This window comes from Plecotus auritus, assembly GCF_963455305.1.
Source record: "Plecotus auritus genome assembly, chromosome: 14".
NCBI classification, from domain to species: Eukaryota; Metazoa; Chordata; class Mammalia; order Chiroptera; family Vespertilionidae; genus Plecotus; species Plecotus auritus.
In genome coordinates this window covers 10,059,436-10,071,990 of record NC_137780.1, presented here as the reverse complement: position 1 = coordinate 10,071,990, position 12,555 = coordinate 10,059,436, and the positions used below count along the sequence as shown (strand labels likewise).

The window sequence follows — 12,555 nt, the reverse complement described above, 5'->3', positions numbered from 1 at the left end:
AATATTATGAGCAAATTACAGCCACAGGTCCTGGGGATACAAAAATTAATAAGATTAATAAAAATAATAAAAATAATAAATGCTGCTCCATTTCTTTGAGACACTCACATTCTAATAAAGGGGAACAGACACAGACACAAAAGTAATTATAATCTGGTCTGTGTGAAGAAATAGAAATATGCTGAATATACAGTGAAATGACTGCTCCTAAATACCCCCAAGGTACCTCAACATTCACTCTTCCAACTCATCTTCTTCTAGTGTTTCTTATCTTGTCCATCCAGGAGCACAGGGAGCATCCTTGAGGCCTCGTTCACCCTTGATGCCTCATTCACCCTCATCTACCATATGTAATTCTAAATATGAATCATTTCATCTCCATGGTCACAACTCTAATTCAACATATCAGTATCTCTTACCTGAACTAACAAGTTTAGCATTATCCACTAAGGCTGACCCTCAACTTTCTTCACACAGAAGGTAAGATGAAATCTTAAAAAAATATTAAAAAATGCTGGTCATATCTTATCTATTTCATTGTATTGGCTTTCCATTCCTCTTAGAATAAAGAGAAACCTCCTTAATGTGGCTTATGAGGTTCTTCAGAGTCTAGTCCCCACTTATTTCTCCTGCCTCGCCCTGTACCTCATTGCCTACCCCATGCCCCCCCAAAACCCGGTCTTTATTTAATCCCTTCATATATCCTAATAGAACTCAGGACATGCTACCCCAAAATATGCCCCTGGCCATACTTAGCATTTTAAGCTGAAGGAGTTTGTGGAAGTGGCAGAAGCAGAAAGAACTATCTGACCCTCCCACCCTTCTCTGCTGTAGCAGTCAGGAGAACCTCAGGGGAGAGATGCCCTCTCTGTACCCAGAGGAAGGACCATTCTTGTCTCCAAGACAGAGGGACACCTAGAAGAGTCCAAATGGACAGGCCTTTCTCAGCTGAAAGTGAAGGAGGACTTTGGAAGACAACCATCCTTCTAGCACAGAGGCTCTCAGATATTAGACCTCATTGCTTTAGGAAACCGCCACCCCGCCCCCGCCAGCCATCTTCCCACACTCCTGTGCTTCCTAACTGGGTTCATGACCACACCATTGCCTCCCCCAACCCCTATGCCCCCCGCCCCACCCCTCTGGTGCCCAGAGACTAGGATGGTCCACTTCGGTTTTTACTTTTACCTTATGTTCCGTGGCCAGTCCTTTTTTACCTCTTAACTATCATCTGAGACTGCCCGCTGCACTAAATCCCCTCTAACGCCCTGGCTCGTGCCTCATCGCCTCCCATGCAAACTTGTAGGATGGCTAACTGGTCACCCTGTCTCCGATATGAACCTAGCAAGGACATCCTTCACACTACCAGGAGAGTGATTTTCCTAAAATGCAAATCTGATGATCATTTCACTCCCTTTTTACAACCCTTCAGTAATTTCCCATGGCAAAGGTCCAAATTGCTTTGCAGAGCACAAAAGGCCCTCTGTAGTTCTGTCCCTGAGTCTCTCCAGCCTCATTTCTGACACTTGACTGTCCCCCTCCCCCAAGCAGATCACACGGGCAGCTTCAGTTACATTGAGCTATGTCAGTGCTCATGAGCCGCGGTTTGCCGCTCTGTTGACTAATGAGTTTGCCGACCACTGACCTAGACTCTCGATTCCAATAATTCCAGGCTGTTGTTGTTCCTTGTGATTAAGCCCCTATCCCAGTGGTCAGCAAACTCATTAGTCAACAGAGCGGCAAACCGCGGCTCATGAGCTGCATGTGGCTCGCGAGCCACAGTTTGCCGACCACTGAGTTATGTCATACTGTTCTGGTCCTTTGTGTCTCTGCTCATGTGTTCCTTCTGCCTACCAAATGATGACATGTTTTTAAAGACCCAATACAGCTATCGACTCTTCTTCTATGACATTATCCCAAAAAAGGCTTTCTCTTCCCACTTCTATGTCTTTACTCACATTCTTGCCTTTATATACAACACCCTAAGCTCATTTTTTTTCTGCTCTGATTCCACTTCTACCCACTTAAAAAAATATATATGTTTTTACTGATTTTAGAGATAGAGGAATGGAGAAAGAGAGATAGAAACACTGATGACAGAGGATCATCATTTGGCTGCCTCCTGCACGCCCCCCCACTAGGGATCAAGCCTGAAACCCAGGCATGTGCCCTGACTAGGAATTAAACTGGTGACCTTTTGGTTCATAGGTTGACACTCAACCACTGAGCCACAGTGACTGGGACACCTTTACCCATTTTTAAAGACCTATCTCACAGCAATCTCCTGTACTCACTTTGGTGTTGTAACAATATATGTCCTTACCCTTCCTGACTATTTTTGAGCCTAAGTTGTAAGCTCCCTGAAGACAGTAACTGCATTTAACTCCTATTGTCCAAAGAGATGAACAGAAGTAGCTGAATTTTGACTTTGAATGGAAGAGACCAACACCTCCTAACAAAGAATGAAAAGGAGAAGACTCTTGTGGGCAACTCTGGCCAAAGGCAGAATAGTCAGTTTGACTCAAGTATTTCTGTGCTCAGGTGGTGGCTACCTGAAGTGTGAGGATACTATGACATTTCTTTACTTCACCTTGTATATCCCTGAGCAAGCATGGGTGGTAAGACCTGCTTATGAATAAAGCATGTACTTAACAAACAATAAAGTATCTTTAAACATTATGATAACCAAGAAAAACAAACAGCTCTGAAGAGGCTTCTTCAAGAACTCGCAGGGCAGGAATCGAGGTGGTGATGTGGCTGCTCTCTGGGTAATTTGATAACTGTCAACAACCCAACTATTTAAATCCATTCATCAGGGAAACACACTCTTCTGGGTTATCTGTGTGGTTGCCAAGTCACTTTGTTCTGGTTAGAGAAAGCCACTGAAGAAAAGGCGAAGAACAAAGGAAGAACCTAGGAGCAGTTGGACTTAGCCAGACCACTGAAAATGCCTATTATTTTCCTTTTCCCCACAACCTTCTTCATAAAAGTAGGCAATACATAGACAGGAAGTACATTTCAGCAAATAATCATATTACAAACACCTAGCCAAAGGCTGGTGTCCCTCAGATAATACATAGCCTATTGTGTGGGGGGGCTGACATGGGACCCCCACTAATGCGTTCATCCCACACCAAATGAGCCCCGATGGCCTCATATGCCTGGAGGATCCTGAAACAATTATTCCACCTTAACAACTCCCCAGCTGAGAGACCGGAGACACACCCAGGATCCCCTCCATGTTCAAGTTCACACCCTGTCCAACCTCTGAAGACAGCCAGACACTAATTATTTAACTAAAGTCTGCCCACTGCATATCTCGGTGCCATTATGTCAGAGCAAACCCACCCTGGGCATAGGGATGCAGTGGGAGTCTGTTTTTATAATACACCCCATATGTATACCAGGGCTGCAGATGTGGGCTATCCATGGACGTAGGGCCCCACAGAATACGATTAACAAAGCTATGTGATAAAAACATCTTACTTCTACAGAATACTTCAAATAAGATAACTTCCCCAAATATGACGACCCCTACGAATCTCTTACTGAAACCCCAATTTGTAAGAGAACTATTAAGAATGCACTGGCATTTATTGTTTTCTCTATGCTTCTCGAACTATCTTTTCTTCATGTCAAATTAACCTAACCAAATATTTTCAGATTTTTTTTTAGTATTGAGACCAACTATGCTTAAAATGTAGTGCGTATAAAATGCTTTTAAAGAAAACTATTAACATGATGAGTCCTAGGAATTCAGTATTTCTAGAGCAGGGCCAAGGACTCTGCATTTTACACAAACATCACAGGTCATTCTGATGTAGGTGTTCAGGTGGAACCCACTCTCTGAAATGCTGATCAAGAGATGTCGTAGAAGAGGAGCCCTCGACGTGATGTCAGAAGCTTGGGCTCAAGGCTGGGATCTGCACCCTCACTACTTGTGAGGTCAAGGGCAGTAATCTCTAAACCTCGCTTTCCATCCCTGTGGGGTTCATAAACGGTCTCTTAACCTACCCACTGCCTAGCTACTTATCTATCCCCATCATAGGTTTGTATAATGAGAAAGCATTTGTAAAACACTGCCCCAAACCCTAGCAGGTACTCGATACACAGTGCAATGAATCATTAAACTCACAGCCGTTTTAACATTCTCTACTACTGAACTATACCCCAGCACGTGTTCAACACAGAAAGGGTTTCTGCTGATTATTTAAAAACAGAGAAACCAGGGATGGGCCCATTGTGCTGTGCTCATCCATGCCAATCAGTCTGGTGATCTGTTCCACAGAACGTCTGGCTCAAACGAATGACACAGTATTGGCCAAATCAAAGAGAGGGCCACGCTATGTGACACTGGCCGCGACACATCGAGTGTTACAGTATTTCCTCTGCTCGGTACCAGGCCTTCAAAAAATGGACTCTTCCCTCTGGAGTGGGCAGATCTCTGGAGTAAATGCTTTCGTTGCCGTCCATATCTTTACAAAAGTAAGGTTCTTGTGTATCAAGCATCCTCGTTAATAATAATTAACCTTTGTTCAAAAATTGGGATGACAGCTGTGCATGTGGCTTGTGCAGGAGGTCTGCACATGGACACTTAGAACGTGTCGAAGGGGGTTGTCCAATAGTATACCCCATCAAATGACAGATGCAGAATCTGCCCAAGACTTCTGATGGACGGAATGAGAGATGTCTAAACCAGTGTTCACCATAAGCCTTCTTACTCAATAGCTAAATAATTAAATAAGGTGAAGACCAGATTCAACCACGGTTTATTTTTTTTTTAAATATATTTTATTGATATTTTACAGAGAGGAAGGGAGAGGGATAGAGAGCTAGAAACATCGATGAGAGAGAAACATCGATCAGCTGCCTCCTGCACACCCCCCACTGGGGATGTGCCCGCAACCAAGGTACATGCCCTTGACCGGAATCGAACCCGGGACCCTTCAGTCTGCAGGCCAACGCTCTATCCACTGAGCCAAACCGGTTTCGGCAACCACGGTTTATTTTTTAATTCATAAATCAGTTGCCCCAAAACAGCCAATTTGAGAGAACAGGCAAAGCCTTTACCTCCAATACTATCCATTTATAGTCTTACTGTTTTCCTAATTTTTGTTTTGTAACATATTTTGCAATGATTTCGTTTCTCTTGTGTCTGACTCCAAGATCTTTCTCCCAGGAACCTTACAAGTATATCACCTGATACACAGGCCTGTGTGTGGCTGGGTTAGACATGGCTAAGTGAGGGACACCCTGTTAACCTTTCCATCTTCCTGATTGTTGTTGGTTTAAAGCAGATCCTTAATGTTATTTAAACATGGGATGCTATTTGAAATTTCTTGGTAGATGAATTTGATAGTGATAATTTAAAAACACACACTCAACTATTGTCATCTCAAGATAAAAGATCTCATTCACCTGGGTTGACAACTTATCTGAATAACCCAGGACTTCTTGGAGATCAAGGTTAACGTAGCATTAACTGTTTCCTTTTCTTGAACAACAGCAGAACCCTGAGGTAGTCCGTGATAATCTGCATTTGATAAAGTTGTCATTTGGACATTACGAAAGAGTCTTTTCCCTTTTTTAAAGTTTGGCACTTTAATGTTTTGTTTTGTGTTTAATCTGAGGAATGATTAAAACAACTACTGTTAAACTGGACTTTATCACAAACAAAAATTTTTATGAATTGCAGGGCATTATCAAGACAGTGAGCCCTAACCGGTTTGACTCAGTGGATAGAGTGTCGGCCTGCGGACTCAAGGGTCCCAGGTTCGATTCCGGTCAAGGGCATGTACCTTGGTTGTGGGCACATACCCAGTGGGGAGTGTGCAGGAGGCAGCTGATCAATGTTTCTCTCTCATCGATGTTTCTAGCTGTCTATCCCTCTCCCTTCCTCTCAAAGACTCAATAAAATATTTTTTTAAAAAATCAGTGAAAAACCTGGAGACTGAAAGAAAATATAAATATTTGCAATCACATATATTATAAGGGTCTAATCTTCAATTCAACAATGAAAAGATAAACAACGCAATTTAACAATGGGCAAAGGCCATGAATGGACATTTCTCCAAAGGAGAAATTCAAATGCCCAATAAGCACACAAAAAGATGCATCGCCAGATGTTCTGTGGAACAGATCACCAGACTGATTAGTCAATCAGAATATACAAATAAGACCACAGTGCAGTACCTCTTACATCCACTAGTATGGCTATAATTTTTTAATAGAAAATAAAATAAATGCTGGCAAAGATGTGGAGAAATCAAAACCCTCACACAGATGGCAGGGCTGTAAAATTGTACAGCCACTGTGGAAAGCAGTATGGTAATTCCTCAAAAAGGTAAGCGTAGAGTTATGATTTTACCCAGCAATTCCACTCCTAGGAAGATAACCAATAGATCTGAAAATGTATGCTCAAACAAGACCTATACATGGATGTTCCTAGAAGCCTTATTCGTAATAGCCCAAAAAGTAGAAAAAGAAAAAACAAAAAAAACAAATGTCTATCAACTGAGGATTATATAAACAAAATTTGATACATCCATAAAATTGCTTTTTACTCAGCCATAAATATGAGAAATGAAGTCATGGCATATGTTACAACAGGAATGACCCTTGATAATGTTATGCTGAGTGAAAGACACTACACACAAAAGGTCAAATGTTAAATTATTTAAGTTATCAAGTGTGCAGAACAGGCAAACCCATGGGGAATGATACAGGGTTTCCTTTGGGGATGACGACAAAATTATGGATTTAAGTGGTGGTGATGGTTACACATCATTGTGAATGTAGTAAAAAGCCATTCACACCGTAGGCCTTCAAATGGTTTAAACGCCAAATTTTGTGGTATCTGAAATTATACCTCACTTAAAAAAAATTATGGGCTTGAACCCCAAGTCGGAAAAGCAAGAAGCTTCTCCTTCCCATGCTCAGTAACATCACACAGTATATCTCCCAGCTGATCGCAAGCTGTGAAATGCTGCCTTCAGGAGGTGCATGGCTGGCTGACAAGTTGTCCCTATTCCCTTTATTTCACGGGGTCATTTATCATTAGGCCTTTGCTCTTCAATGCATTTTCAGCTTGTCACATTGCCAGTCAAAAGTTCAACTTTTCCGACGTTACATCTCCTCTCCACTTCCAAACATTTCTTGTCAATAATCTAGCCAATTTGACCATCACTGTTGAATGACTATCTTGAGAACCTTCTCCCTTCCAAAGGATATTACATGTTATTTTAAAATAATAGATTATTGATAACTCTGTGTGAGGAAGGATAGGATTTGTCATAAATCAGTCATTTGAATCTTCCCTTCATTTACATAAGTAAATAGGAAACTATGATATATCTGATAGAATAAGCCAGTCAAAGGAAGAAAAGTACCATGTGATCTCACTTACATGTGGAATCTGATGAATAAAATAAACTGATGAACAAAAATGAAACAGAGGCATGGAGACATGGAACAGACTAACAGCTGCCAGAGGGGAGGGGAATGGATGGATGAAAAAAGGCAAAGAGATTAGCCAAAAAACATATACGTAACACATAGACACAGACTACGGTGTGATGATGGCCAGAGGAAAAGGGGGTTGGGGCTGGGTGAAGGTAGGTAAAGAAGGGGAGATGGGGACTGAATGAGGCTTTGCTTGGGGCCATGGGCACAGGATGTAGAGGGCAGATGGTGTTTTATTGAGTTGTACACTTGAAACCTATATGGTTTTGTGAACCAATATCACTCCAATAAATTCAATTTTAAAAAAAAAGAAAAAGAACACTGGAGGAAAACTAATTATTCAGTAAGCTTACCCCCCCCCCAAACAAAGACACATTTTCTCCTGAAAACAAATGTCTTTTTAATTACAATAATCTTAACGGAAGTTATATATACATGGGTCACTACTAAAATGTTAACAATAAAACAGAGGTTATATAAATGGGTCCGTAGAATATACTCTATGCTTCAGAGTTAGTTTTTCTGGGCTGCAAAATTGCCTGCCAACCAGGTTATACAAAGGCAAATGTTGAAAAAAGTTTACATTTGGAAAACATTTCATTTGAGCATGTACTTGTTAAGCGGTTGATGGCAGATCTGGTTACATCAGAGAGACCTAATTGTAAACAAGCATGCCAAAGGTAATGGAAAGTTCTGATCATAAATCTAGTTGACGATGAATTTCAAAGATACAATGTCCTGAAATTATATTACATACCTGAGCTCTTTTCTTAAATCTCAAAGACAATTTCTATATAAAAAGTCACATTTTTTATGATGTGTCTATTTAAATGTTCATGTGACTAAGTTTATCCCAAACAGGCAGAAAGAAAAAAAAAAAAATCAAATATTTCAATAATTCCGGTTTTAAAAAAGGACACTCACTTTCATCTCAAGTGTGTGTCTCGTTTAGGCGAAAGCAGGGGTGGTTTTAGCTAGAACTACCTGGAGAATTGCAGTGCAAATAATCCTGTCCCATGAGGCTGCACCTATCTGGTTCGTGCCCTGTTATTGTAAGGAAACTTGAGAAATACTGAAACCAACCTGTTGAAGGTGAACAAGAACTTGATGAAAATAAATGCGTGTGCAGTGTTTCATGTCAGTCAAGTCAGGTAGAAGCATGCACAGGACTTAGCAGGTAGCACATGTATTCAATGACCAGGTTCAAAAGATGCTCGGCCCAGTGCATACATCTGAACATGCGTGAAAATAGTCATAGTCTTTAGGGGAAAATGGAGTTTCATCGGTGAGACATATAAGGAGACCGTGGCCATTCCTTGTCTAAGAGTCACTGTTCTTTTCTGGGTTCTCCCTCATTCCCTCCCTTTCAGGCCTCAGCTCTTTGCCCAGCTATGCTGTAAACTTATCATCAAATGAAATCCTGGAAGGAGACTGGACTCAGCTCCTCTAAGCTCTCACTTCTCAGGAAGGGAAGTCTCAATAAGGACACGTAGCTTAGGAATCACCCCCCGCTGGAAGATAGGGGAGGGGGTATGGAAGGCAATTGCTCCAGCTTTCAGAAAAGTGGCCATTGCCTTCTCCCTCCACACACACCCAGCAGAGCAATTCTTTTCCAAGCCAGAGTTCCAGCTGGGGAAAGGGCTAGGGGTGTCGGAGTTGCTTCTCATGCCATCTTAGTCCCCCGATGGCCCAGCCACACTGCAGAGAGGACAGCATGGAGGCCAAGGGGGTGGAGGTGAGGCTGGAGAAGACAGGGACTTGCTCATGCACCTCTCTTGGTCTGGGATGGTTCAAGCTGATCACCCCACCCCTGGTGACACACCGGCTCAAAACGAAAAGCACAACTTAGGGATGGTCAGGTGTTTATGCTCTGATGATTCCTAAAACGGTGACCCCTGTTTACAGCCATAACCTCATTAAGTTTACAGCATCAAAGAAGAGCAGGGCCCGCTCACAGGTGGCCGCTTCTGCCCAACCCTCCTGCACGGTTTACCTCTCATCCCCTCTTCTCAGGGCTTACAGATAGTCACAGGCATGAAGAATTTGTAAAAGGACCGTCCCTTGTCTTGACACTTGCAGAGTTCCTTGAAAACAGAAGCTATTTTGGGGAGTGAGGAGCTTCTCTTCCCTGCACTAGTTCATTTGAAATCAAAGAGGCCCCCTTTCTCTACCCTCATCTCCTTCCATACACACAAGTGAATTCCCTCGTTTTGTCTAGATGGTGGGATGTTATCTTTACTCACACTGAGGAAGGGACTGTAAGGTCCTCCCACCTAGAGTCCCACCTTCAGGTAAAGCCCCAGAGCGCCTGGAGGCCATGCAGTAGGGCACTAAGGACAGAACAGAAAAGAACTTGTTGGCAGGAGGGAGGACTGAGAGGGTGGGGGTGAGGCACAGCAGGATGGAGAGCAGCAGAGGTATGGAGAGCTACCCAGAGCTTAAGGCAAGTGCATTTTCCTTCACTGAGCCCAGGAAGCTCCCAAGTTCTAAGATCCCACCAGAGACTAGCAGATTCCTAAAAGCAGAATGACCTAAGGGAGCACCAAGTGCCAAGCCTGGCTCACTGCGCCCACCTCCCAGCCCCAGATTCTGTGCTGAACAGAATCTCTTTCAGGGGTTGCAGAGGGGGCCCTGGGCCTTCTGGGGCTTTGACCAGCTCCTGAGTGAAGCCTGGGGTAGAACCTGGGGACAGGTATTTGCATGTGGCTGGGGGTCTGGAACTGGGGATCTGAGAAGCAAGTTAGTTCATGTATCCCGGACAGGCATCCACTACCCGCCATGGCCAGAGAACCTGGGGAAGGCTTTGTTCTTGGGCGAACTCCATGGCTCAGAAAACACCATTTTCTTCTCAAGGGGGACAAGGAGGAAAAACAGTTAGCTAGAGGTCATTCCTTTTTTTTTTTTTTTACCAACCTTTCTTTTTAGCACATCTTTTCTCTCATTTCCTCTTAACTTACATCTTTTTTACTCCTTCTCTCCTTCCTTCCTTTTCTTCCCCTTGGGCTTTACTAAAAGACTACATGCTCAGACTAACATGTGACAAGAGAGCTGAGTGGCATTTACTGTCAGGGAACAGGGGTGGGGGATGGAGTTCTGACATTCCTGGATCCCTGCCTCCTGTTTGAAGCTATAAAGTTGTACTAAGACCAACATCTGCTCATAACCCCGCATGCAGCCCAGGGATGGGAGCAGAAACTTGCTTCTGCTTTGAACTTGGCAGCTGAATGTTTGAAAGCCCTTTGGGGCCATGGGGACGAGAATCTGGACAGCTCTGGGCCAGGTAGGAGCGGCCCCATCCCGTCAGAACCAGACTCTCCCAGTAGTGTGAGCTCAGGAGTGAAGCAGACCCCACCCCGGATGCAGTGACCAGGAATGAGGTGCTCACACCCGGAAAAGGAAGGCCCCCCTCTCTGGGGCACTGAGACCAGTGCTGGGTCTTCCCTCCCCACCAGTCTACCCACAGCGGCAGACTGAGCGCTTGGGGAATGGGATCATAGGGGGATTCCAACTGCGACATCCACTATGAGGAGAGACACTGGTGGCGGGTAAGAAGTTAATCTGGGGATGGTACAGGGCCCCTCGCCCGCGCCAGAGGTCGCAGTTCTCTACCTCCACCTTGGGGCTCTGATCTGCCAAAACGCTTCCAAGTTCCGGGTTAATTGCAATCTTCTCTAATCCCTTCCCAAATGTCCTGCCTGGGCTCTGGGGGGAAAGGGTGGATTGAACCACCTTGCGCGCCTCTCAGGCCCCGGGGGAAAGCTTGCCTGGCCGCCCGCAGAAGGGCGCGCACAGCCCTTCAGCATGCACTCCATAGACGCGCGCGCACCAAAGCGCACCCCTCGCCTGGTTCCGGAACCTGGCTATAGCCTGCCCTGCTGCCCGCCGCCTTGAGGTCTCAGTGCCAAAACACAGCAGTGTCATCTAAGGCTCTGCCACTTAGAAAAGGAGGCCAAGGTCAAGGCCCACGGACGCTGCGATTCGCTCACGCCTTTGCCATCTCTGCAAGCGCGTCCTGCCCGAAGCCGCTCCAGAAAAAGGCGCCGCAGCGCCCAGTTCTACCTGGAATTTAGGAACCTGACCCTCTTTCCCGGCCAGCTTCAGCCCACGCCTGCGTCTTCCTCTCCTCTCCACCCAGGGCGGAGCTGAGCTTCTGATGAAGACATCTGCCCCTGCGCCGCAGAGGGCTGGCCCCAGATGGTGAGGCTTCGAGCCTTGCCTTCCCAACCCGTAGATGGTGCCAGGGCGGCAGGAAAGATCTCTGTTCAAATGCGCCCGCCCCCTCCCCCAGCTCAGGGCCAGGATCCAGGCCCCCTCCACCCCTGTCCCCAGCCCCCCACAGTTTTCTTTCTGAAATACACAAGCCCAGCCCACCCCGCCTCCTACTTAAAGGCTTTAGTCTCCTTCTGTGACCAGATGCAAACTCCACTGGAAGTTGAGAGCAGGAGAGGTTCAGGCGCAGGGAAATGGGAGAAAGCGAGGGGAGAGATCAAAGAGGGAGGGAAAAGAAAGGAGCTGGAGGTCAGTGGGTTAGAGGGGCAGAGGGCGAGGTTGAGGCCAGCCTCGGGGGCGTGGACAGCCGTGGGCTGGCTGCGCCTCCTCAGAGTCCACCGGTCCGCATGGGCGGAGCGGAGGGGAGAGGGGTGAAGTGCGCACTCACATGGTCGGACTGGTGGGTCCTTTCGGGGCTCCCCGCGATCTTCTCCCAGGCTGCCCGCCGTGTGGGGGCAGAAACAAAACCAAATAAATCGTAGGACACGGTCCAGACGCACTGAGGGGCCCGCGGGAACCTCTCACTTCTCACTCTGAAGCGGGCGTGAGACTCCGGCGGCCTCGCGGACTCTGGCGGCTGCGTATAGCCTATAAATAGCCAACTTTTAGACGGAATCAACTAACAAATGAGAGGAGAGGGCGTGCATTTGCGCTGGATCCCCCTTTTCTGGTCCACCCTACCACCACTCTTCCTGCAGCTCTCCCAGCAGGATTTAAGAAGGGACCAACCGGGAGAGGGGTGGGATGTAATTGTATTAGGGTTTACAGTAGTTTAGTTATGTTTTGCAGGGGGTGGCACTCTGCACCTGGACCCTCCCCATCACCCAC

The 12,555-nt window shown here is 45.6% G+C and overlaps 1 protein-coding gene across 2 annotated transcripts in view; it reads right to left on the bottom strand.

Annotated features, from left to right (window-relative positions):
* Window positions 1–12,290, bottom strand: part of ESRRG (estrogen related receptor gamma) — a 458,151-nt gene extending 445,861 nt beyond the window's left edge. The window contains exon 1 of one of the 2 annotated variants that reach the window (XM_080650913.1): window positions 12,116–12,290. Coding sequence is in view for 1 of the 2 variants with exons in the window: in XM_080650910.1 (XP_080507036.1) it covers window positions 12,116–12,117 (2 nt within the window). In the remaining variant the exon portion in view is untranslated. The remainder of the gene's footprint in view (window positions 1–12,115) is intronic. The other variant, XM_080650910.1, reaches the window with a different exon arrangement.
* Between the last annotated feature and the right edge of the window lie 265 nt (window positions 12,291–12,555).